The 27,963-nt window shown below is 42.4% G+C and overlaps 1 protein-coding gene across 2 annotated transcripts in view; it reads right to left on the reverse strand.

The window, feature by feature from the left end:
- Positions 1–5,942, reverse strand: part of RNF125 (ring finger protein 125) — a 35,290-nt gene extending 29,348 nt beyond the window's left edge. Inside the window, exon 1 of one of the 2 annotated variants that reach the window (XM_045781887.2) lies at positions 4,916–5,942. In XM_045781887.2, coding sequence (XP_045637843.1) covers positions 4,916–5,079 — 164 coding nt within the window. In that variant the 5' untranslated portion in view covers positions 5,080–5,942. The remainder of the gene's footprint in view (positions 1–4,915) is intronic. The other variant, XM_045781885.2, reaches the window with a different exon arrangement.
- Between the last annotated feature and the right edge of the window lie 22,021 nt (positions 5,943–27,963).

Below are 27,963 nucleotides of genomic sequence, written 5' to 3' on the forward strand. Positions count from 1 at the left end.
TGTATCTTTGGTATTTTTAAATTTCATTTTTCCATAACACATTTTTTTATTTTATAAAAGTATTGGTCAGCGATGGGCTAAAAACACGACAAAACAAACAAAACCTCACTGGTTCTTTACAGCCGATAATTTGAGAAGTGCTGCTCTAAATATCTTAAAATTGCAACTCCCCCACATACGTCCTATCCCATTTCCTTGCTTATTTTTTTTTTTATCCTTAACACCCGTCACTGTATAACAGGCGACATATCCACGCTCCAGTCTTGTTTATCGTCCACCTGCCGCATGAGAATGTACAAGCTCCAGGAGGGTATGTGCTCAGCACATAACAGAGCGTATTTGCTGCACCAATAAATGTCAGCACTCCCTGCCACAGCAGACCTAACCGAACAACCCATAACAAACCAAAATGATAAGGGTGAAGTAAATGAACAAGGTTTTTATTTCAAAGAACATTGTGCGGATTCCTACCGTCTGCTTGAGCAACACATAGGTGTGTGCACAGTCGTCTGACAGCCAAACGACTTAGCAAAATTCTAAAGGGCCTATAGCAAAGCCTGATCATGATCTAACTTTTGTTTTTGATAACCAGATTTTAAACACCCTTAAAAACTCGGTTGGTAGATGTGATGGTTCGTCTTCTGTTCAACTTGGGTAGGCTATAGTACTCCACTATTTAATCAAACCTTATCTAGGTGTTGCTGTGCACGTATTTTGTAGATGTGGTTACCATCTATAATGGGCTGACTTTGAGTAAAGAGATTATCCTCAATAACATAAGGCAATTCCTTAAAATCAGTCTTTTTCACACCCGCACATACACACACACACACACACACACACACACACACATGCATACACTATTGGTTGTTTCTCAGGAGAACCCTCACTAGCAGATAATATAGAAGTAGGTAACAAATATGTGTAATAATAAGACAAACAGTTTTCATCTTATGTGAAAAAAGAAGTCTTTGGGATTGCACACCTCCTCTAAGAATGAAAGGGGCGCAAAATGGGTGAAAGGGGGTCAAAAGGTACAAGTTTCCAGTTATAAATCAGTCATGGGGCTCTAATGTACAGCATGCTGGCTATAGCTAATAATATTAGGCTGTATATTTGAAAGGTGCCAAGACAATAGATCTTAAAAAGTTCTCAACACAAGAAAAAAATCTGTAACTATGTATGCTGACAGATGCTAACTAGACTTTCTGTGGTGGTCATTTTCCAATATATACAAAGATTGAATCATTATGTTGAACACCTGAAACTAATATATTATATGTCAATCATACCTTGATAAAATTTTTTTAATAAAAAATAAAATATGCTAAATTTTTGAAAAAGAATGAAAGCACTGATGTATATTTATGGGTCAGTTGAGAACTCATCAGGGGGGGTGCCTGGGTGGCTCAGTTGTTAAGCGTCTGCCTTTGGCTCAGGGCATGAACCCAGTGCGGGATCGAGCCCCCCATCAGGCTCCTCTGCTGGAAGCCTGCTTCTTCCTCTCCCACTCCCCCTGCTTGTGTTCCCTCTCTCTCTGGCTGTCTCTCTCTGTCAAATAAATAAATAAAATCTTTAAAAAAAAAAACAACTGTGCATTTGCCTTCCCGTGCCAGTCTTTAAAAAAGAAAAGAAAAGAAAACTCATCAGGAAACTCTCGGACTCTACTTAGAGAAGTACTAATTTGATGCAGGCTGTACTTGACCACAAATGGAAAGTTTTAATCCGCTTACCTGAAAGCCCTTCAGAATTATCCTCAACAGTTAAATTTTAAAAATTAGACAAATTATGTGACTTAGAGCAATTTAGTCCAACACAGTTCAATGAAGATGTGGCTCTTCGTATCTTCGAATATGCTCCAGTCTGCTGTACCTATTAGCTTTGTTAGACCCATTCTCAACCTCTTGATCCTTTTAGGTAACTCCCTTAGCTCCAGCTCTGACCCTTCCCCAAACCATTCTCCCAGTACCTTCGGGATATTTCCATTTGGGTACCTCCCTATCAGATACTATACACTTGACAAGCCCCAACCTGAGTTCATTACCTCTGGAGCTGAACTCTGCCCCCTTTTATCTCTGTCACCTGTTAGGGAGTTGTCTTCCACTCCTTACTCCCCCTTTATCTATCATACCCAACCGGTCAACACATTTCTTTATAAATACTTATTTTAAATGTAAATCGGATTCCCTTTCAGTTTCACTTATACAGCTTCAACTTATCTACCCCCTCCCCCAACCCACTGATAAAGGAAGATAAGGCAGAGGTAGGAGGCCTTTTCCCCAAAAACTGTTTTAACAACTGATACAGAGATATGAATAAAGTCAATTTGAAATGACAGCACGTTAAAATAGAACTTCTTAAATTAAAGTCCACCAAAGGAAAAAGAACCAAGCTAAAAGGAAGGTTATCTGGGACATCTTAGAAATGTTATGGATCTCTTTTGTGGCCCAGTTTTATTCCAAAAGAAATATAGATAAGAAATAATACCCATTTCTGGGTTTTTGCTTTGTGGAAGGACTTTAAAGGAAATAGAAATTATGTGTTGAGGATTTATGATGGGCCACTTTTACATTTTTTTAAAAACTCATAAAAATTCCATTATTCACCCTATTTTACAAATGAAGAAATAGTCAAAGAGATGAAGCAACGTGGTGGTCACACAGCTGGTCAGTGGCAGGGCTGAATTTCAAATCCTGTTCTCTCTCAAACCCACTGTTTCTACCATTTATAGAGTGCTACATACATATTCATTCAATGTATTTTTACCATTATTAATAACTTGCTTGACTTGAAATAGGTTTATAAACAGAAATAAGCATCAACAAATGAGTTCAACAAGTTTGGAAATTAGCTTCAATAGGGGATAATGTAGAGAGATTTCATTTGCATTTCTTCATTTTCCAATTTAAGGTCAATGGAAGAGAGTAATTCACTTAGGAAGCACAAATGGTGTTAGCAGCACTCACCCCATCTCCCGTTCAGAAGGAACTCTAGTTAACATTTATAAAGTGGAAGGGGCCCAAGTAAATTTGCCAAAAGGAGGAATATGGAAATTCTGCCCACAGCCAGAACAATGGACATAGATTTGTCAAAACAAAGAACAGTCAAGTGAGGGAAGGCCATTCGTCCAGCCCTTGTGCTATTTCATGACTGTTTTTCCAGTTGCTGGCTTCCTATTCAAACTCTAACAAAGAAAAAGATTAAACAAAAGATTTAACTTTTTACACATTTATATTATCCTTCCGTGGAGGCAAAAACACTGCAAACAGTAAGTTACAGCCTTCAAAATCCAAATCAGGGAAAACAATCCCCAATCAGATAACAATCTCCGATATTGAAGACACCCAATTCAGTTCTACAAAAGGAATCTTCAAGACTCGACGCCCACTGTGCATCTTTGGTGCAACTTTAAAGTTTTAATGCTCATACTGACTAAATTTACCCATGGTTATCACCCTGAACTAATCAATATGTTATACTGTTACACAATGGTATCTTGGCTCCCGTCTTGGCCTTGGGATTTATGTCAATGAGCTACATCTGGACAGCTGGGAAACAACATCAGTAATCAGTCAGGAGGTCAATTAGACTTGAGTTTAAAGTACAAAGCTGAAACAACAGGCCTTGAAAATACAGCCACAAAATAATGACCAGGGCACTCTCTATTTAAACATTGTGTGGGCTGCATTTTTCTTCCTGGATCACACCGGCTTTTCAGTGGTGCCTCTCAGTTACTAGTCTATAGGTGTCAAGGACCACCTAAGCCCTTTGAAAAACATTTTGTGCCCTTGCATTTATAATATGGTATTTCCCCCTGGCAAGCCGAAAGCACTTACTAGCCATTGCGGTACTGCCCTGGCGCTTCATCAAACTATAGTGAAACGGTCGGCCAAAGAAGACATTAAGTGGGCTTCCGCTCTCGCTCTGTGCAACTCCTCCCCCCTCCGCCCACCCCAACACGCACACACTCGGTCGCACAGCCGCGCAGCCACGGAGAAAGCTTCTACGTAAACAGAGAACACGAATCCACAGATTCAACTCCCATTACTCGTTACTCAAGCACACATTAACGACGTGCCAATTTTATATAGGGATTTTGTTTTCAAACTCTTTTTAGAAACTACTCAATTTTATCTATACTTTTCATCGATTTAGGGAAGCGCTGCATAAGGCAGGTAGGTTTGTCTGCAACCTCCCGTCACTTCGTGGTTGGGTTTTAAAGGGCTACACTCAAGGGCTTGGTGCGAACGTTCAAGTCCCAGCCCCACCCTGACAGGTACTTAAACTCTGAAGACTACAGTCACTTGGTTGTTCTAATTTGAGTTGATCTTTGAGGGTCCTGAGTGTCTGTATTAGGAAAGGGAGGTGGGGGTGGAAGGACAGTTTGCACAGATCTTTGTTTGCTCAAGAGGCTCTCCTCAGGGAGCGTTCTGGAACACGTGCAGAGAGCCAGCAAAACAAAACCGACCTGAGGAGGGGGGTAAGCACCTCCCGATTAATTGAGCTCAGCGGGATAACTGCTCAGCAGGAGCCCACTGCCTTGTGCCCAAGCGAGTGCTGGCTGTCCAGCTAAGAGCACCCTCCCCCGCTGGTGAGCCCTGGCTCCTGGAGGACCCCGCGCCTGGGAACCCCACCCCTGGGCTCTACACCTGGGCTTCGGGATCAAGCAGCAACGGGCATGGGGCGGGGTGACGGGAGGCGCTGCAGGGCCCGCTTGTTGCTGTTTTCGCCTCCTGAAATCCTGTGTCACCTTCCGAACGGTCATTTTTCCCGTGGCCTGGACTCGACGGGTCCGGGTGTCTCCCTGCAGTAGCTCCCTTCAGGCGGTGGCTTCCGAAATCCCCCATGCTCTCAGCTCCCCCAACCTCACTCTCCCCAGAAGTGGGCGCGCAAGCCGAGCTCCCCTGGCACTTACACGTGGCCACAGCGGGTCCGAACGGGCTGGTGCAACACCTCGAGGCACACGGAGCAGTCGAAGGACGTGACGGGCAGCTCGGGGTCCCCCTTGCGCTCCAGGGCCCGCGGGGCGGCCGAGGCGGGGGCGGATTTGCCGCTGTCGCTGCTCAGCACGGAGCCCATCGCTGCACCTCTCGCCCAGACAACTGCCAAGAGCTCAGTGCCTGCTGCCGGGTTGTTTTGTTGTCCTGCGGTAGAGGAAGGAAGTCCCGGCCCAGCTGCGATCGCCGCCTCCCAGCGCGCCCAGCTAGAGCAGCCTAGCAGCAGCTCAGCCGCGGCGCCCAACCTCCGTCTAGGGCAGACGAGTGCGCGGCCGCGCCTGGAACTGGCTTTCGCGTGCTGCCTTAGCGGAGACGTGCAGGCGGAGGCGGCAGCCGCACGGTGCGCGCTGCGACAGCCCGTGCTCCTGGGAGGATTGAAACCTGAAACCTCAACTGCGGAGCTGGAGACCTGGGCCGGCACTGAGCCTTCCGGGCTATCTTACATCTATCATACATCTTCCTTACCCATTCTTGCAAGTTCAAGAGAGTGTGGGTCTGGTCGTGCTTTATGTGAACCAGAACCCATTTGTAAGGTGATGTCTGCGCTGCACTGTTGTAATCATAATAGGCAACAAAGACGATCTATGACTGAGCGTCTCCTAAGACAGGGCTAACCAGGACTTGAGTCCTCGAATAAATACTCCACCAATGGAGAGATAGCATTGGGGCGGTGAAAGGGGTTCTGGAGACCCAGATTTGAATCTCAACTCTAGGACAAGGGTTCTACTGCTAAATTCTACCACCTCAGTTTCCTCCGCTCAGGGTCTTCTGATGTTGCTCCTACTCCCTACCCCACCTTATTTTAGACATGACCGAATGTATCATTTAATAAATCATACATGTAGGCGGCCTGGGTGGCTCAGTCCGTTAAGCGAAGGCCTTTTGCTGGGTCATGATATTGGGGTCCTGGGATAGCGCCCCACATAGGGCTCCCTGCTCAGCAGGGAGTCGGCATCTCCCTCTCCTTTGCCCCTCTCCCTCTGCTCCTCCCCCTCTGCTTTGCTCTCACTATCTCAAATAAATAAATAAATAAAATCTTAAAAAAAAAAAGCCACACATTTAATAAGATTTCTTTAGTGTCCACTGCATGCCAGTGATAGGAACAAAGTCCCTGATAAGGAGACAAAATCCCAGTTCTCACAGAACTTACTTTAAAAAACCAAAACCAAAACATTTATTTTGAGATAATTACAGATTCACATGCTTATCACTTATACACAACACATAGTAATATATGACCCACACTATACACCATGCAATAATACAAGTAATACATACCAATCCCATAAACTTCACCCAGTTTTCACCAGACTTCACTTTTAATGAGAAGACACAAGTAATCAACAGATAAATAAATGAACAAGATCACTTCAGATGATGAGAGCCATGAAGAAGGTAAAACAGGGACTGAGGATGGGAGGGGGGAGGATAAGAAGGTCAGAAAAGGGGGCGCCTGGGTGGCTCAGTTGTTAAGCGTCTGCCTTCAGCTCAGGGTGTGATTCCGGCGTTCCGGGATCGAGCCCCACATCAGGCTCCTCCACTGGGAGCCTGCTTCTTCCTCTCCCACTCCCCCTGCTTGTGTTCCCTCTCTCACTGGCTGTCTCTCTCTCTCTGTCAAATAAATCAATAAAATCTTAAAAAAAAAGGTCAGAAAAGACTTTTTGGATAAGGCAACATTTGAGCAGTCATGAATAATGAAAAGGAGTCAGCCATTCAAAGATATAGGAAAAAGCTTGCTAAGCACTGGGACCAGTGAGTGAGCACGGAACAAAGAACAGAAAGAAGCCATGTGGAGACAGAGCACAGGGGGCCAGCAGGGTAGAATGGGATCCCTTAAGATAGGGAAAGGGCCTGATTGTATTCGATCTCATAGGCCAGGACCAAGAGTTTGGATTTTATTTCAAAGCCACGATTTCATTTACTATGACTGTTTCGTGATTTCAAAGAGCTAAGAACAAAATAAGAATGGAAGCAGAGAAACCAATCAGAGGCAGCTGAGTTAGCCCAAGTGAGGATGACAATGGCTCAAACCAGGGAGTTATCTGGGTTGAAGTTGAGAGATGAACAGATTTCGGATACAAAGGGGCTTGCAAACGAATTGGATGTAGAGGTGAAGGAAAGATAGCCATCTCTATTTTTAAAGATTTTTAAAATTTATTTATTTATTTATTTATTTATTTATTTATTTATTTAAGAAAGAGGGAGAGAGCACATGCAGGAGTGGGGGGTGGATGGGGGAACAGAGGGGGAGGGAGAGGGCACCCCACCATCCTTATCTTTAAAACAGGGGCACCTGGGTGGCTCAGTTGGTCAAGTATCCAACTCTTGCTTTTGGCTCAGGTCATGATCTCAGGGTGGTGAGATCGAGCCCCACATTGGGCTCCGTGCTGGGTGTGGAGCCTGCTTAAGATTCTCTCTTTCCCTCTGCCTCTCCCCCACACTCACGTGTACACACATTCACACATGATCTCTTTCTCTGTAAAATAAATAAATAAAATCTTAAAAAAAAAAAAAAAAAAAGGAAAAGGAAACCCTTCCCTTGATTCCACATGTCCCTCAGCTTCTGCCCTATGTCCTCTTGAAGACTAAATTTCTTGACCTGCTTCTCCACCATCTATGTCTCCATTTCTTAATTATCCTCCCTTTATCCAGTCCAACCTGGGTTCTGAACCCACCACTCCACTTCCGTCTGTCTAAAAGTTGCTTCATCACCAGTGGCCTTCATGTGGCTAAATCCAATAGAATCTTTTTAGTCTTTTTCTTCCTTGACTTCTCAACTACATTCGTCGGTGTTGAGCACTCCCTCCTTGTTGAACCTCTTTGGCTTTCCCTCTTTCTGGCTGTTCTTCTCCATCTCCTTCACTGGCCTCTTCTTCTCCATGGAAAAGCTAAGTGCTGGAGGTCTTAGGATTCTGTCTTAGACCTTTTCTCATTCCTTGTTCCCTCCCTAAGAATCTCAAAACTCATATAGATTCTGTTACCATCTTTCTTCCAAAGACAGATTCTAAGTCTTTATCTCTCCTCTGGGTCACTCAAACGTCCAATTGTTTATTTGACATATCCACCTATTGATTCAGGCACCTTCAGTTCGATCTGTCCAATAATGAACTCATTATTGTAAACTCCTACCTGTTCTATTTCCAGTTGTTTATGCCTCTCTTAGTAAATGGAGTTACAATCTAGCTGGTAGCTCAATCCAGATGCCTGGGCACCATTTTGATTTCTTCCCCTTCCTCATTCACATTGAATCAATGACCATCACAATCACGATTCTGGCTCCAATGTATCTCTCAGTAGCTCTTGGATGGGTTCATTTTTCTCTATCCCCATGGCCACCACACATTTTAAATCATTGCATTTTCTTTGTGGCCTGTAGCAACAGTTTCTATCTGCTACACCTGCTTCCACTCTTGCCATTGTTCAATCTATTATGCACATTGCAACTAAAGTGATCTTTTGAAAAGCAAAATTCATCCCATGCTTAAAGCTTTTAATGGTTCTCCATAACCCTTAGAATTAAATTCCAGATCTTTAATATGATCTACAAAGTCCTGTGTGCTCTCTCTCTTTCAATAAATATAATAAATTAAGATGCATTTGGTGGTAGGGAAATTCAACTAAAACTGTCTGAATCAATAAGGAAATTATGTAAGGTAAATTAGTCCAGAGGTGAGCACTTCCAAATTTGGCTCAGTAGTTCAGAGACGTCCTCAGGTGTCTAGCCTCTTGCCATCCCCAGTGTGTCAGCACTGTCTTCCTCAGGGCAGAAAGATGGCAAGAACAGTTCCAACACTCACATCTACACAAAACAGTCTCTAAGACCAGAAAGGAAAGATGGGGATTCTCCTTCTACCTCTGTCTTTTTATATGGGAGGAAAATGTTTCCTAGAGGCCTTCTTTTGTAGATTTCCCCTTATATCTCACTGATCTAGATCAGGTCCCATGACCATCCTTAAACCAACCTAGCAAAAGACTGAAGTGCTATCTGAACAATACAACTGGGGGTTCTTCTACCAAGAAAGACAAGGTCAAGGCAATTGGATAGGCTGACAATAAGGCTTCCAAAAATAAGCATTTTTGGCCCCATCTGCTATCAATCTCTCCCTTATTCTCCATGGTTCTAAATTTCTCTACTTCTTTCAATTCCTTGAGTAATTAAGTTCTCTCTGACCTCAGGGCCTTTACACATGTTTTTTTGCTCTGCCTGAACACTTCCTGCCAATACCCGCCACTCTCAACTTCCTCCAACTCAAAGTTCAGGTCTTAGTTTGGTGACTGTCTGTCTACACCACATGCATCTCATATTATCTCCTTGATTTTCTCATTGCGTGCTGCATTTGCCTTCCTATTTATCTTGCTGGAGACTACTTCGTGAGTTAGAAATAATGGATGTAAAGACCTGACATGTAGGAGGTGACGCATATATTTATATATGTAATTCAATACTAATCTCACAAGGTAGATATTATTGTTCCCACTTTATAGGCTCAGAGAATTTAACTTAGCAAAGGCCACATAGCAACTAAGTGGCAAAACGATGTTTTAATTCTAGATCTTCTTTTATTTTAAAATTCATGTGCTTGCAGTGCCTGCGTGGCTCAGTCAGTTAAGCATCCCACTCTTGATTTCAGCTCAGTTTGTGATCTCAGGGTGGTGGGATCAAGCTCCACGTCAGGCTCCCTGCTCAGCACGGAGTCTGCTCTTCTCCCTTTCATTCTGTCCCTCCCCCCTGCTTGCACCGATGCACTTGCGAGCTCTCTATCTAAAATAAATGAGTAAATCTTTTTAAAAAAATAAATAAAATAAAATCCACATGCTTTTCAATACAGAGCTTGTGTAGAAATAATAAATAAATAAGTAAATAAATAAATAAATAAATAAATATTCTTTTCTATTCGTAGAAAAGAATAAGACTAAAATAAAGCAGGAAAATGGAATATGGGAGGCTAGGTAAAAATGAAGCATCTGACATTATTTATAAGGACCTTAATAAACTTATGAAGGTGACAATAATGATGATGATGGTATCAGCCAGAAATAAATTCACAATCCATATTTTAGGTCCTAGAAAGCATCAGTGTAAAGATAAGTCTAAAGGAAATTTCAAAGCCTTACGATCAACATCTCTGATATCACATGGAGTGGGAAGAAAGACTTTTACTATATGATCTTTTGCACATTTTGACATTTGTACTGCGTATGTCCATAGATAAAAATTAGCAATTTTTACATACATAGGTCCTTTAACTCAACAATTCTACTCCTTGAACCAATGTGTGGACAACCATGTGCACACAGAGGCATAATTAGGAATATTCTTTGTAGCATTGTCTGTAACACCAAAAATTTGCAACCAATAAAATTTCCATTCATGCTGTGGAAGGCAATGTAATCATTAAAAAGAACAAGCAAAACTTTTATAGCACTTAACTATATATTACTACCAATCTAAGTGCTTTATATGTGTTAACTAATTTAATCTTCATAATATCCCTAGGATATAGGTAACTAATATCCTGATTTCCAAGAGAGAGAGAGGTACAGATAACTTGAAAACTTGCCTTAGATCACATTTATGGTAAAAAGCAGAGCTGGGAGTCCCACCCAGGAAATCTGGTTCTTTGTGTCTATGAACTTCATACAGTACTGGCCTTCCTCTATTGTGGATAACACGGAGGTACCTCTAAGACACTGTTAACTAAAAAAAAAAAAAGATGCTATTGAAGAAAGAGATGTCATTAAACAAAACAAAAATCAATATAAGGTATAATTCTCATGGAGAAAAAGCATTATATATTTCTCACTGAAGGAAGGCAATACAGTACATTTTCAAGATCCCAGCTTTTTCTCTTGCTCACTGAGTGACCTTGGCATGTTACTGCTTTGGTCTTAGTTTCCTCGGTTGAAAAACACAGGTAATGTTTATTTGCAGAATTGTGAGAGATCGACTGCAATAACATCGAAACTCTTGCTCATTGCCTGGCAGGTAGTGTTAGTTCTCTCTCTGATGTCATTCATTCTCCAAACATCCGGTGAGAACCTACTATGTGGCAAGTTTCCCGAGACACTGGGGGCACAGCCAGGAGCAAGACTTAGTGAGGTGGACTGCTGTCGTTTGTCTGCCAAGCTTCTCCTCTTCTTCTGTGACAGCACCACACACTCTTCCTTTGGAGGAATTTTCCTTTCATCATCCATCCCACATGCCTCTGGAGGGGCTGCCCATCATACGGTCTGCTTTTTGCCCCTCATAGGAGTTCCTGTTGTTGCGACCTGCAGCTTCCCTGCTGTCTGTGCTTCCTAAGTGTAGTTGATACACGTTCTTTTTATCTTCTAGTTATGCAGCATCTCACCAATACCTCCTTTTTTCTTGATTAATTTATTCAAAGTTGAGTTTTGTTGTCTGTAACCAAACTCACTGACATATCTGTCCTGTGTCCTCAAGGACTTCTATGACCTAGTAGGTAAAAAGGACAGAGAAATGGCATTACATTTATAATTTGATAAAACCCATGTGTAGACAGAGAAAAAGTGATGGTGCTGACTTATCCCAGGGGGATATAAGGAAAGGAAGGGGAAAGAAAGAACATTGCAGATAAGGGAACCTGGAATGAAGGAAAGACAGGCAGAGCATTCCAGAAAGAGGGGACCTGGTAAGCACAGACAAGGAGGAAAGAAGCAACGTGCTCTGTTTGGAGAGGCTACAAACATTTCCTTGTTGCTGGAATTTTAAGCACATAGTGGGCGATGGGGAGAGAAAGAACTAGAGTCCTGGGCAGAGGTGAGGTCATGAAAGCTGTATGCAAGTTAAACATATTTAACTTGCTTTGTGTTGTGGTGGAGCCAATTAAGAGCTTAGGTAGAAGAATGACATGGCAATATCTGCAATTTTGACAAATCACTTTGTTTATGCCAAGAGTTCTCTAACTTGGGGTGCCTGGGTGGCTCAGTCGATTAAGCATCTGGGGCTCAGGTCATGATCCCAGGATCCTGGATCGAGTCCCGCATCGGGCTCCCTGCTCAGTGGAAAGCCTGCTTCTCCCTCTCCCTCTGCCTGCTGCTCCCCCTGCTTGTGCTCGCTCTCTCACTCTCTCTGTCAAATAAATAAATAAAATCTTTAAAAAAATAAAATATAAAAAAGAAGAGTTCTCTAACTTAATCCAGCATCAGAACCCCCCACGTACCTTGTTAAAATGGCCCCATTGCAAGGTATTTTAATTTGGTCGGCTGGAGTAAGCTACAGAAGCTGCAGCGTTTTTAAGAGTAGGCTCCACATCCAAAGTGGGGCTCGAACTCACAACCCGAGATCAAGAATCGCATGCTCTGGGGCGCCTGGGTGGCACAGCGGTTAAAGCGTCTGCCTTCGGCTCAGGGCGTGATCCCGGCGTTACGGGATCGAGCCCCACATCAGGCTCCTCCACTATGAGCCTGTTTCTTCCTCTCCCACTCCCCCTGCTTGTGTTCCCTCTCTCACTGGCTGTCTCTATCTCTGTCAAATAAATAAATAAAATCTTTAAAAAAAAAAAAAAAAAGAATCGCATGCTCTACAGAATGAGCCAGCCCAGAAACTGCATTTTTAATAGTCGCCCAGCTGGTTCTGATGCAAGGGTCAATGTACCATTCTTTGAGAAATATGATTCTACACAATGAGCAAGCTGCAGACACTTCAGGTTACTTTGACAAGGGCAGAGATGTCAGGTTGGAGGAGAGAGTCACTTAGATTCATTCCTAACGTAATATGTCCACAACCACAACCGAGCCTCCTCAGTACTGGAGACATTATACTGGTTCATACCCTGACACTGAAACAGATATACTTAATTTACCAAGACCATCGAAAAACTTCCTATCCATTAACCTATGGAGAGTAATAAAGATTCATAGTATTCTACAGAAATATAAATATCCAAGATGTGATCTTGAAAAGTGTTTAGCACACCTCCACTCTCTGTTGTTTGATGGTAAAATGAGGTACTACTCACTTCTTCAAGGGAGAAGGACATCATCTAAATGAAGTTCTATTGAATGAAAGATCCAGGAGTTCAACCGGGCGAGCCAGTCAAGTGCCTGGATCTTCTGCCTTGGTTTCGGCATAGTTGGTTTTCCAAATCTGAATCTTGCCCTCAGTTTTAACTGCTGGCCGGTCTCACTCCTAGTTGTTGCTAGGCTTCCCAGGTAGCATTTCGGCAGCCATGCCATTCTGCCCATTGCAGTTTGCTGCAGTTGTGAACAGTCCCACTACAGCATGTCCTCAAAGTGTGTGCATTACTCCAAGAATGACTCCGTGACTTTTAGTGGGCAGCAGAACTGTGTAATGATTGAACCAAGTCCACATCTGGGGTGTTTTACTTTAGTGACCATGGAGTCATGGCATGCTTAGAACAGGAAAGGGTCACAGAAGGCATCTGACCTAGTCCTCTCATCTTGCAGATAAGTAAACATTCCCAACAAGGTGAAAGCATTCGAATTGCATCCTTCGGCATTTCAAATGGACACATTTGAAAGAAAAATTAAGTCACTAAGTACTTGGGAAGAACCGGCCCATTTATAAGAGATATGAGCTGTTTGCGGAGGCAAGATCACAAATGGTGAAAATAAAAGTAACAATAAATTATTTAAATAGTAGTTTATTTTTTTTATTATAATTTTTTAAAGTAATTTCTACACCCAATGGGGGGCTCGAACTCATGACCTGGAGATCAAGAGTCACATGCTCTATGGACTGAGCCAGCCAGGTGCCCCTACTTAAATAGTACTTTAAAACAAAATTAGAAGCAATATAGCAAAATAGTTTGTAATTAACTGCATACAAATATAAGATATTTTTTATGATTTTGCATGACACCAATAATTTTAAAAATAGTTTGTCACTGGACATCCTTCTATTACCCATACAACTAGCAGTCTTTTATCACAGGAGACTGTTTATGCTTCAGCTTTAATTCCAAAAAACGTGATTGCTTCCCTTGCTGCCATAATAAGCAAATGATATAGAAAAATGATGTCTTTTCATTTGGGGAGGAGGTGGAAGTATATTTTATCAGTATATATGAGTGTATGTAAATATGTTGCTATTATGGAAAGCTTCTTTAAGCTAGCAGATAATAATAAAAAGACCAACACAGATACTATTTTGATTGGTTACTATGGGTTACACACAATGTTTAATGCTATATATGTATATCGTGGTGTATGTGTTGATTTATAACAATTCAACCGTGCATATATACGTATAAATACATGTGTATTTACATACATATGTGTGTATATAGTTTAATATTTATGAAAACACTTTTTCTTATCCCCTTTTCAAAATTTAAGCTCAGAGAGAAACTTGCCCAAAGCCAAGCAATCTCTATATAGTACAGCCAGAGTTTGAAACCATGTTGTTTCAGCCTCCTAAAAGTCTTTGCTTCTGACCACTACAAACATGGTACCATTTTTTTCCATCCTACCATCAGATATATAGGTAGGACTGAGTTCGTTCTGTTTATGCTTCTTGTTTTTTTTAATGTGTTAGAAGTTAAACATTCTGAATTCCCAAATCCTAGAAAATAACATAGGATATGGTAAAAACTGGCAGACTGGATTTTTTTAAGGCACAACATTGGTAACTTAAAGTATCTTATAATATTGAAGATGTCCCCAGAAAAAAGCAGAAGTAAACTTTATTATATTGATTTTACAAATGGAAAACTCAAGCAAATAAAGAGGTCTAACACACCATTTACTTCTAGCCGATACCCTCAAAATTGGAAACACAAGTCGGTTGAAAAATAAGCACGCAGAAATTATGGTAGAGGTTTAACTCCAATGGCCTGGAGTGGTAACAACAATTAGCGTGGAGATTTTATGCAGAAATTTCTGGGAAGCTTAGTGGTAAGAGCTATTCTTCTGTGACTCCAACAAAAAGATCAACTTCTCTTAAAAAATAGCATAGCGGTAAGAGTTCTGGGCATCATTTCTGAAATTATATAAAAACCCGTTTCAGTTGTACCATGTGCAAGAATTGTGGTGTCCTCAGATGTCGAAGTCAACAGCAAATTATCACAAGAAAGCGTTATTAATTTTATGACTTCAGCGGAGATTACTAAAAGGGTGGAATTTCTCCAACCTAAGTAACAACATACCAAAACAACATGTCATCACTGGTAATGAGTTTATTAAAAGCACAATATCCAAGATTATAGAAAAGATCATACAAAGAGAATTAGCTTAAATTCATAAATCCTTCTTCACGGCCTTGGGAAATTGGATACAGCGTGTTAAGAATTTGTCACGATTGTTTTTTAATATATGTATATATCGCTAATGAATTGTATTGGCCTATTTTCTTCTTCTAATTGATTTCAATATAAAACTGGCTAGCTACCACTCAACATATGAAACCGGCTGCAATTAAAATGCCAACATGTGTATGGTGAACAATTTTGTGATCAGAAACGCACTGATACAGTCTGTCAAATTTGAAGCCATTAATTTTGTAATTTACATGAGTCCAATCAAAGACCATTCCACTTAAAGAAAAATAAGCATCTCTAAGTTCCCTGATATTTAACCTTTATGTATAATTGCTAACCATAATACATAAACTAACAAAATCAGGAGACTTAATGACAATATTGCTTTATTAGATTTGCTTCAGAGAATTATCTGGAACTCCACTGCCAAATGAGAACAAATAGCCAGAAGGCTGGCCAAAAACTGAAGTTATTAATAGTGATCAGTAGAGCAGCGGTTGCACAAAGGACAAGAGGGCTTTAAATGGAATGATGTTTATGTTACAGTAATACAAAGTTCACATTCATCAAAGATGAACTCTACCCTAAACACAAAATTGTAGGAATAAAAACTAAGCAAAAAATTTAAAACGAAACCACCATGCCCCTGGCCCATATAAGGCCTAACTCAGAAATAATGGCCTTTTCTGCAGCAGACCAGTACCCTCTACCTAGCTGGTCTCTGTGTTATCGAAGTGAATACAGAAAAATCAGGTGATTCTAGGTCAGCAGTTTGCAGAGGTAAGGGGAAAAAAAATCATTGTTTTCTTTAAGGCTCTAGAGAATCCTCTTACAGGAGACAGTGGAAAAATCAATGCCAGATGGCTCTCAAGGAGATGCTGCTAATGGTTCTGCTACTGTCAGGTCCTCTGTGAAAAAAAACATTCCTTCACAGCAAATCAATACAGCGAGGCAGCGCTGGAAACCTCATATCTCGGGAACCACCCACTTCCCCAGGAGAGGACGGGGTCCTACTCAGTCTCACCCCTAAGGGCCTAGCAAAGACCCTTTCTCACGGTGCCAAGGATTTATGACTTGGTTCAGAAAAAGCAGCAGAAAATTTCCCCCTTTTTACTTCTTATTTGTTGTTGAAATGGTATTTTAACCACCTAAAGAAAATTTATAAATAATATTAGATGCCACCTATAAGGCACTTTTTGTGGGCCAGTAAAGTGTGAAGGGCATTACTTTTTTTATTGAAGTATAATTGGCACACAACAATTTATTAGTTTCAGAGTTATGATAAAATGATTCGACATTTGTATACATTATGGAATGATCACTGCAGTAAGTCTATTTTCTGTCACCATACAAAGTGACAAAAACTTTTTTTCTTGAGACAAGAACATTTAGGATTTGCTGAGTATCTTTCTTTCTTTCTTCCCCATCCTCCCTCCCTCCCTCCTTCCTTCTTTCTTTTTATTTTTTTAAGATTTTATTTATTTATTTATTTGACAGAGAGAGAGAGAGAGCGAGAGGAGTGCACACAAGCAGGGGGAGCAGCAGAGGGAGAGGGAGAAGCAGGCTATCTGCTGAGCAGGGAGCCCAGTGCAGGGCTCAATCCCAGGATCCTGGGATCATGACCTGAGCCAAAGGCAGACGCTTAACTAACTGAGCCACCCAGGCATCCCTTCCTCTCTCGTCCTCCTTCTCTTTCTTTCCTTCCTTCTTTCCTTCCTTCCTTCCTTCCTTCCTTCCTTCCTTCCTTCCTTCCTTCCTCTCTCCTTCCCTCCTTCTTTATTCTTTTCTTTTCTTTTTTCTTTTCTTTTCTTTTCTTTTTCTTTCTTCCTTTCTTTCGTTCCTTCTCTCACGTAAGCTCTTTGACCAACATGGGGTTTGAATTCACAACTCTGAGATGAAGAGTGTCACATATTCTATGGACTGAGCCAGCTGGGCGCCCCTCTTAGCAACTTTCAAATTTACAATACATTATTGCTGACTACAGTCCTCATCTGTATATTATTTATTTATTTTATGACTGGAAGTTTGTATCTTTTGACCCCCTTCGCCCATTTCACAACCCCCCAACAACCAATCTATTCTCTGTATCTATGGGTTTTGTTTTGCTTGTTCCTTTGTTTTGCTTATTTTAGATTCCACAGAGAAGTGAAATCATACAGTTGTCTTCTCTGACTTATTTCATTTAGCAAAATACCATCTAAGTTCATCTATGTTGTTGCAAATGGCAAGATTTCTTTCTTTTTTATGGCTGACTAGTATTTCATTGTGCGTGTGGGTATGATGTCTTTTTTTTTTTTTTTTTTTAAAGTAGGCTCCACACCCAGCATAGAGCCCAATGTGGGGCTTGAACTCACAACCCTGCAATCAAGACCTGGGCTGGAGTCAGACGCTTAACCGACTGAGCCAGCCAGGTGCCCCAATGACTCCTTCTTTATCCATTCATCCATCAGTGGACAGACACCAAGATTGTTTCCATATCTTGGCCATTGTGAATAATGCTGCAATGAACATAGAGGTGCATGTATCTTTTCAAATAAGTGCTTTTGTTTCCTTCGGATAAATACCCAGAAGTGAGATTGCTGGATCTTATAGTAGTTTTATTTTTAAATTTTTCAGGAACTTCCATCCTGTTTTCCATAGTGGCTGCACTGGTTTGCATTTCCACCAACAAGGCACAAAGGTTCCTTTTCCTCCACATCCTCACTTGTTATTTCTTGTCCTTTTGATAATAGCCATTCAGACAGGTGTGAGGTGATACTTCACTGTGGTTTTGATTTGCATGTCCCTGACGATTAGTGATGTGGAACATCTTTTTGTGTACCTGTTGGTTGTTTGCATGTCTTCTTTAGAAAAATGTCTATTCGGGCCCTCTGCCCAGTTTTAAAATTGGATTGTTCGTCTTCTTTTTATCGTAGCTCATTCATCCTTCACTCTTGGACAGGTATTATTTTCTCCATTTGAAGTGAAGTAACTGGCACGAGGCCGTGCAGCCTGAACGTGGTGGAGCTGGAATGCAGACACAGGCTGGTACGGCACTGGTTTCTAATCGCCACACTATATATTCGGTTCTAAAATACAAAATTGAGAATAATAATTTCATAAATAATGCCCTAGCCCTGGGAAAACTGTTTTCATTTTCCCGTATTCCCTTTCTTGGTGGTTCATAGGAATATTGCTACAAACTTCCTTTCGGTTTATTGTTGCCCCACCCACACTCTCCTTTCGGTTCAGCAAGAGTAACCGCTTTCCTGGAAGTGACCTTGTACCCAACACACCTCCCCCAGCCACCCACCACTGTTTATTTGTTCGGGGGTGGCTACCTGACCCAAGCTGGGCTCGGAAGTTTGTTCAGTAGGAGTTTTGAAATTTGGGCAGAGAGATTTCAAAAGCTCTAGAGAAGGTGGGAGAAATGGAAGGAGGAGAGGAAATGAGTCCATTTCTCTTGGCTTTAGCCAGAGCCTGTAAGCTTCAGAAGCTGTATGTCGGCCTGGTCTTCACGGTGGCCCACAGGGTGGAGAAGCCAGCCTGTGCGCAGTGAGAAAAAGGCAGAAGCACCAGAGGGAGATGGACAACGAGGACCCTTGGGCTCTCCACACTGTTTCAGGCTTTGCTTTATTCCAGAGGCCCCGCTGGGACTCTGTCCTTGGGTTCTGTGAAATACGTTGATTTTCCGAAAACGTCTCTCTTTTGCTTAAGATAGCTGCAGTTGGCTCTTGTCGCTTGCTACAAGCATCTGAACTAATATTTCATCTATCTATCTATCTATCTATCTATCTATCTATCTATCTATCTATAAAAAAGCTCGAGGCATTTCCCCAGTTGTCTGTCTCCGAAACACATGGAGAGGTCTGGAGGGGAGATGGCGTGAGTGAAGTCCACAGAGCCTCCTGCGATCGGCTGTGAACAAGGACAATCCGACTCACAGTGGCTGAACCGGGAGGGAGACTTATAGGCCCCTGCAGCTCCAGGCCCAGAGCAAGTGCAGACTTCTGGGGTGAGTTAATCCGGAGGCAGCGGGGCCATTTCTTTTGCCTTGCCTCCCCCACGCCCATCTTCTGAGGCCAGTAGCGAGACAGCTGACACCTATGACTTACGGAGGCTTTCCTACTGTCCCCAGTGCATTTTCATGGCCCTCGTTTCTTGCTATGATTCCTGTGGTCAGGGCAGTGCCGTGTGCTCAGGTGAGGCCCAAGTTCCTGAACCAACATCTGGAATGTTGGATGCAGGATGGAAATCATGAAGATTATGGCTGCTTCTGTAGGGCAGGCGTGGGACAGATGATGGAGTTTCTTCCACAATGTCTGATCAGGGTGCCTGGGGCTCACTAGCATCCTTAAACATACACCTTCCTCTTCCCTGCTGAGAAGCAATGGCTATGAACAACATTGGCTGTGGAGACGAGCCTACTGAGATTTTTCAGATTCCTGGCTTTCCTCTGAGTCTTCTTCCTGTCTTCAACAGCTGTCCCATTCTTTGCTTATAGAAAGCCCTGGAGTCTTTGGTCTGCACTGAGTGACCTTGATATGGCTGATGATCACCCCTTCTGAGACAGCCACGGAGGCCAGGGAGGAGACAGGGAGCTCCCGACGTCGGTAATCCTTATGGCCATGTGCAGGCTGCGCCCACTGCTGAGCTTTGTCTGGGCTGACTTGCCTCCTGTGGCAACTTGCTATTTTTCTTGGCCCTGAATTTCTCAGCAGCAGTAAAGGGTCTGGAGATGGTTGGCACATAATAAGTACTACCTGAGTGGTTGGGAGGCAGAAGAGTACTTTCAAAACAGAATGCCTAGGCTTGGATCCCAGCTTGCACACTTACCAGCTATGTGACCTTGGACAGCTTACTGAACCTCTCTGGGCCCCATTCTCTTCATCCGTAAGACAGAGTTAATGATGGGTTGTGAGAATTAAGTGAGTTAATGTACGTGAATCGTTTTGAAGAGTGACAGGTACATAGTAAGCCCTCAGTATTTCCTAAGATTATTGTCATTATCATTTATTATCGGAGGTTGAATTCCCAGGAAGTAGACTCTGAGATAGGAATTTAGGTGCAGTCAGGTTATCGGGCGGTACTTTGGAATCAACCACTGGCGTGAGATTGGGATTAGGCAGAGGAAGGAGTTGAGCTGGGATGCAGTTGTAACAGAGCCCGAGGGGAGAGGAGGGCAGGGTGTTGTCCTTCTTTGAAGTCTTTGTACTGCCCTTCACTCCACCTCCCTAACCCCTGTGAGGAATGTGGGCTGCAGGCTTCCCCTGAGGACAGGTGTGACAGGGAGGCAGGACAATTTCTAGGGTGAGACCTGGCTGTGAGCCGCTGGCAGACAGCACTCCTGGTGCGAGAGCTTTGGTCATGGAGGGGAGAGGTGTGCGGTGAACCGCAGTGTCCCCAACATATGTCTTCCCACTTCAGAGAGGACTCCACCCAGAGACACTGAGTTGTGGTATCAGCACCAGCTTCAGCAAGCTGAGTGTTGTGTTGTCCCCTTTATTCATTCCAGCTATAGCTCCTCAGGGGGCCTGCGTCTGAATGATAACACCTCCAATACTCCGGTATACAAAGAATATGACAACTGATTAAAAAGTTGTAAAATGGGAGGCTGGGCAGCAACACACAGTTCCAAGCACATATCCCATCCTGTTGAACAGGAATAGCAAGGGCTCCCTGCCACGCACGGGGGGTGAAGTCCCTGGTGAACCACATTGGCAGCCTGAGGCTGTGCCCCCACGAGGACTGCCCTTTCTACTGCTTTTGTGGAGCCCTAGGTCTGTCCTCTGGGAGGATCTCTTTTATCCATTGTCCTCTCTGGCCATATCTGGGGTGAACATCAGCACAGAAATCTTCTCCTAAGGGCTATATCTATAATGCCACCTATTTCCAGATGGTAGGCTTTCCAGGTCATAGAATTACTTAGAGATTGAATGGTCATAAGATATTAAAAAACACTTCCCCAAAAGCCCCACAACAAGCTTCCCTTATTGGCTTGAATTAAGTCACATCCACACTTAAAGTAAGAATGGTCTAAATAACTTAGGGCTGGAATCCTGAGCTAATAATTGGGAAAGGGGATGGGTTTATCAGGTTGGATATACCCCTATCGAGGTCATCAGTTTCTCAACCACTGGGCTGCTATCCAATGGGAAAGTGAAGTAATCAATGTCGGGCAGTGATCTATATATTGCCCTATTAGCAATGTAACTGGATCAACTGGTTGAAGAGGCAAGATACATAAAGCACTAAGAAATTTTGAAAAATTTGCAGGCTAATCTCCTCCAGTCACACTCAAGAATCCACAATTGTACTTCTAGCCTAAAAAAATTGCTTCAGGGCGATGATCTGTTCTAGAGTAAGGTTGAGGTGAAGGTTTAGCAAGAGATTAGATCAGCAGCAGACAGGAATGATTAGCAAATTAATTATTTGGCCTTACTTATTTCACCATTATATGGTGGCTCATTGTTCATTTCAGAAATGCTGGTTTTGAAATCATTAATGTCAAGGGTTACCTAAAATGCAATTATCAAGTGCTTTGTATGTCTCCCAATTACAGACCCAATCTCATTCAACCTTACAGACCTAACATCTAGCAGAAGGTCTTAAACACAGTACGAACATGATGAAAGTTTGTTAAATAGCAAGGGGAAGTTCCTTTTATCTAGTCACTCACAGGTACTCCATATTTACTGATACTTTTAAAATGAGCTCTGCTTGGAATGCAACCTTTTCTTCTCTCATCTATATACGTAGCACAAAATGCAAGAATACGGTGAGTTTTTGAGAAATGGAATCATAATATTAATGTCAACATACCTTTATAAGCAAATGAAGTCTTCTAAATTATTTGAAAGTGATGGAAAACAGTTTCCTTTTTCAAGTGTACGAATATGTCAGCTATGTTGTGTAGTAAAAACTGTTCCTTATGGGAAAAGTAAAAACGTGTCAAGTCTTCCAAAGCCTTATCTGTTTATAAGCACATGGAAACATACTAACAACGTCATTGATTCTCAGCCCTGCAATTGGCGATACAAGAGCTCTTCCACCCCTTCCTCTAGGAGCATCGGGGCTTCTGGGGGTCATCATGAGGTTTCCCACATATGCTTGCAACTGAGTCTATTCCATGGGGAACGATGACTGCTGCACAGTACCTTCTTCGTTAGAGTGCACCACCCTTTGCTGGCTGCTGCTGCTAAATACCCTTACAGGGCTGCTCCGATTCTCTAACACAGGGTGGTTTGCCTGATATCCTTACCTACTCATTCATTCATTCATTCATTCATTTATTCATTCATTCACTTGAGAGAGAGAGTGAGAGTGTGCGCACAAGCGGGTGGGTGGGGGCAGAGGGAGAAGGAGAGAGAGAAGCCCAAGCAGGCTCCACGTTCATCGCAGAGCCTGATGCTGAGCTCCATCTCATAACCCTGAGATCATGACCTGAGCCCAAATCAAGAGTCAAATGCTTAACCGACTGAGTCACCCAGGCGCCCCTTACCTACACTATTAATAGGCACCCCCATCTCCGTTGGTTACCATCACTGATTCTATATTAATACATATAATTATTGTAGAATATTTTCATTTGCTCATATTGTTATTTATGGACACATGAATTTATATAGTTTTACCACATATTTTAATGGCATTTTTTGCATGTACCATAACTGTTTTAACTAATCTCCTGTTATTGGACATTTGTTTATTTTCTTTTTTGCTATTATAAATAATGCTGGAATGAATATCCTTGCAAGCAAACCTGTACCTTTCCTCAATTTTTGCTTTAGGATCCTAATAGCTAATTTAATCTGTTTTACATGCGTCTTAAAAACAAGGAAATGATTTCATAAGTAGTTCAAGGACTGAACAGTTTTCAGAATTTAGAAGAGCAACTGATAAAAATAGAAAACACTAACAATCGTACCATGTATACCAGCTTAATTACCAGCTACAACAATTCAAGGAAGAGCTGTCCAGTGGCCTAGAGCAACTATCTTCCTGGCTACTTTGGTTTTGTGTAGAAACTGCTTACCATCAAGTAAACAATGCAGTTTTGAAATAATTTTCAGATGTTTTATTGTTTTTGCTTTAAATCTGTAATTAAGCCATTTGAATCTAAAGAAAAGTACACCTGAATAAGAACTAAATGAGCTCCTTTACTTTTACCATTTTTTATCTGTTTAATATAAACTTTTTTTTAATTTTAGTAGTATAAACACTTAAACAGGAGAGTAGAGTTTATAGAAGAGCACTCTGGAGAAACTAATAATGGGAAATCTCATGAGGGCAAAGAAAGGACTTCAGGAAATTTCTAAAGCAGAGCTGCCTGTTTGATTTGCTAGGACTGTAGGAAAACCAGCTGAAAAATTGAAATTAGGAAGGAGGACTACAGGTCTCACCACTGATGTTAGTTCTACTTTGCTCCTTCTGCTGGTTTCCTCACTGTCAACCAGAATCTAAATCTGCTTTGCCAGGGTGAAATCCCAGGTCAACTCTCTACCTCTTACTCCAGTGTTCTTTCCTTTTCCATAGTGGTTCTGTGCAGCATAACCCCTACTCACTGATAGGAAATTTCTCTATATCCAGATAGATCTCCCAGTCATGACCTCTACATTGGGTGACTTACAAATTAGTTGTCTGCCTCAAATAATAATAGCTATTATTTACATGTACCACATGCTGGAGTAAGTCTTTACTTTCATTATTTGATTTTAACCCTCATAATAAACCAAGGTTGCTGTAGTCTGCAAGTAACAGAAATCCTGCTCAAGCCTGCTTAAGCAAGAAGAAATTGTACTGGTTCATATTTTAAAAGTGCAAAAGTAGTACTGGCTTCAGGCAAGGTTTGATCAGGGTTCTGTTTCCATTCCTCTGCAATTCTGTTCAACTTTATATGTCCGCTGTGTTCTAAAGCTCAATTCCCTGGTTATATGGAATGGGTGCTGGTGGTAGTGGGTGCTACTTATATGCTTTTTGAAACATTGTGGGGTAGAACTTCAATACATGAATTTTGTGGGGACACATTTCCGTCCACAGTCTTTCATACCTTCTTAGCCATAATCCCCAGCCCAATCATTGGCAAGGAGAATGGGATTCTTATGATTGTCTTAGATGGATCAGCTGAGGTAAAAAGAATTTGGGGAAGTCAACCAAAAAGTATATGGTAAAGTAGGTACATTTTGTAACTGAGGAAACTGAATCTGAGATATGGCATGTGAACAGCCAAGGTCATGCGTATAATGAGTGGGAGAGTCGAGTTTAAACTCATTTGACTCTAAAGCCCTTGTTCTTTGCACTCCATGAGACTAGTGTCTCTTGTTTGCTTTTCTAGTTTGCAGTTTATCTGTTCCTTCTAATTTTAGGCTGTGTTCTCTTTCGATAGCAGATACCTTGCCCTGGCCTTGCAACCTGAGTGGACAACCCAGGACCCTGAGCTCCATGCCCCACCTCGGGCTGCAGGCATGGAGGGCCAGGCCCAAAACGTGAAAGGTTCCCCAGTGTTCTTTGGACGGCTACTTTAAAACTTTTTACAAAGCCCTTACTTTCTAAAGGCCATTTAAGTGCTCCTTACTTAACTTCTTTGGTGGGATGTCACCCTTCTACTTTCCTGAAATTTCCACTCAACTATTAAATCTCCTAGCATTTGTTTACACTGTTCAACCTGACTGAAGGCCTTCGACTGGATTTTGTGACTCTCCTGATGGGAAAGGCAGAAATGTTGAAGTAAAATAACCATGATAACTGACTTATAATGGGAAATATAGATTTGAACTTCATCCTTGCTTCCGTTTCACAGACCTTCAAAAACTCTCGGCATTTCCTAAGTGATAGGAGCACAGGGAGCATCTTTTGTTATAGCACTTGGTCTTTTATTCTCGGTTCCTGAAATAGCTCCAGAGCCCTAAAACTGAAAGGAATGTCTTGTTATTCATCACAAGCCCCTTTCAACCACACATGAGCTTGTGTAATTGAGGTGAGATAAACACAGACATGTGATTCTAGGGATGGGGGCTGGTTGCCAGGGGAACCAACCATGGTCACAGGATGGAACTTTCAGTCCCTCCCCACAACCTCCAGGAAGGGGAGAGGGGCTGCAGGTTGAATCAGTTGCCAGTGGCAATGATTTAATCAATCATGCCTATGGCATGAAGTCTCCAAAAAAGCTTAAAAGGGCAGGGTTTGGAGAGCCTTCGGGTTGATAAACACGGGGAAGTTTGGGGATAGAGGCGTGTCCAGAGAGGGTAGGGAAGCGCCACACCCCTTCCCACGTACCCTGCCCCATACATCTCTTCTGTCCGAGTGTCTGTGAGTTATACCTTTTTGAAATAAACCAGTAATCTAGTAAATAAATTGTTTTCCTGAGTTCTGTGAGCCGCTCTGGCAAATTAACCAAACCTGAAGAGGGGTTGTGGGAACTTCCAATTTGTAGTTGGTCAGTCAGAAGCACAGGTAGCAAGCTGGTCTTGTGACTGGCAAGGGAAGTGGGGGTGGGGGGGGCAGTCTTGTGGGACTGAGACCTGTTGAAATAAATTCCTAGGCCCAAGATGGACCACTCCTGCCTGGGGTGCCACATCAGCAAACTGAAACTTAGATAATTTTTGCCTCCCTGTAAATGGTTTCTTGTCCAGAATCACCGTATACCCAGCCAGCCAATTCTCAACTGCCAAGAAACTAATTATTTCCTTGTTCTAAATAAGGCCAGATACGCAACCTCAGCCAATCAACTTAAGCCAAATACTTTTTCCTTATTCTGATTGACCTGCTAGTCTTATAAGGAAATCCCCGACCTCCTAGCCAATCGTGCCGTTTCCATGTTGCCTCTTCTAACATTTTCTAAAGATCGCTCTTTCCCAAACAGCCCTTGGGAAGAGTTCCCCACCGCTTGGGAGGCACTGGACTCCCCCAACCACGGATTGCTGTCCGATGCATGAAAGACATCAATTGTTACTACGTTGTTTTGTTTTTGTCATTTGATAGCCTTTACTTAACCCGTGGGCTCTGACACTATTCCCAGGTCGATACTGTCAAAATGGAGTAAAATTGTGGGGCACCCAGGTGGTGTCCCAGAATTGGTGGGTGTACGGAAAACCCACACATCTGGTGTCAGAAGTGAGGTAGTATTGTCATCGAGTATTGAGAATAGGGGAGACACAGAAGGAGTATGATTTGTTTTTTGGGGTTTTTTGTTTTTTGTTTTTTTTTTTCCTTTACAGACACATGGGTTCAAGCCTTCTCTTCTGTTTCCTGGTATGAGTGACTCAGACCAAGTTCCTTAAACCTGTGGATCCTCGGTTCCCTCCTTTGTAGATTATGGATACTAATACCCATTTCATAAGGTGGTTCTGAGACATTAGAATTTATACGTGAAAATATCTGACAAGAAATAAGTACTTAATAAATGGGAAGCCCTACTTCCTTCATAAGTTTTCTTTCATCTCAGCCTGAAGCGGTTACTCTCTCTCTGAACTGTCATAAAAACCACAGCTCTCACAACTGGTTTGACTATTAACCAGGCACAATGTTGTGATAACTCTTCTCTTGCTGTCTTCGACTTCCATTTAAAACTCGGAACTAGTTAACTTTCCAATTAGATTATAAGCAACTTGCAACCTCTATACTATGTAATACAGCGCCTTGCCCACAGATTTGGAAAGAACACCTAGTGCAAAACTTTCTCTTCTTCAGGCATAATTAACATTACTCTACTATGCTAAGTAAATTCCAGTCATTCTCAGCTTTGAGGCTGACAGTAGAAACACGACTAAGGAAGACTATCTCCCCCCTGCGTTTTGAAGGGTGGCAGGGGTCACTGCAAACAAGGACACAGACCCTTATTGCTATTCTGATGTGGATGTGGTTAGTACTGCCTCTGAGATTCCCAGTAACCTCAAGCCCCCACAGGGGGTCCTGGGCCACGGTTTCCATTTTAGGTTCCCTTTATCCCAATTTTTAAAGATAGCTTATGCCTTGGTTCCTGTTGCAAAAGTTGTTTTCCTGGTATCCTTCCAAGCATTCCATGCCAAGAATGACATGATTTGTTGTCCTAAGTAGAAACCTACTGAGGATGAAAGGGGATGCTATTTATATTTATATTAAGACAACAGGCCTCACACAGTACTACTACCCATCCTTCTCCCGGTACTGGAGCTTTGCTTTATGTTTGCTTGTTCTTTCCTTGAGGACCAAGAACCTGTTGCTGAAATCCAGGCTGGTTGGGTGAGTAGAGGTCACCACCAAGAGATATCCCAGACACGGACTGCCTTATCTGAGGACACTGTCCTCTGCCCTTCTGTCTGGACTTCTGTTGTCAGCTGAGTCAGAATCTCCCACCCCATTCCCAGAGGAGTGAGTTTGGCCACGTCCCAAGATTAGTACCCGTTTTACTCTGAGAAAATAGCCACGTTTCCATGAGATAGGGTGAGTGCTGCTGTTAACCAGTTATCTGGTTAAAGTACAAACAGTCCTCAAATAAGGGCACAATAGACACAGGTGCTTTGCACTTAGAGAACTCTCCAGTTCCATGTGTGCTGTTATTTACAGCACTCCCAGCCCTGCACGAAGTAGGTCATTGGGTCAGAATGTTTTTGGGAGTTCCAGCAAACTAGTGTTGCCTTGGCTGTGACTCCCAAGCAACTTCCCACCCACCCCAACTTTTCTCCTGGGGGTCTCGTCATCTCTCTGCCAAGTCAAGAACTTGGGTTTTTCTGACTGCTAGCCTTAGGCACCACTTGACACCAAAATGTCCC

The sequence above is a fragment of the Ursus americanus genome, chromosome 19 (genome assembly GCF_024610735.1).
Source record: "Ursus americanus isolate L20-20 chromosome 19, mUrsAme1.1.p, whole genome shotgun sequence".
Classification (NCBI taxonomy): Eukaryota; Metazoa; Chordata; class Mammalia; order Carnivora; family Ursidae; genus Ursus; species Ursus americanus.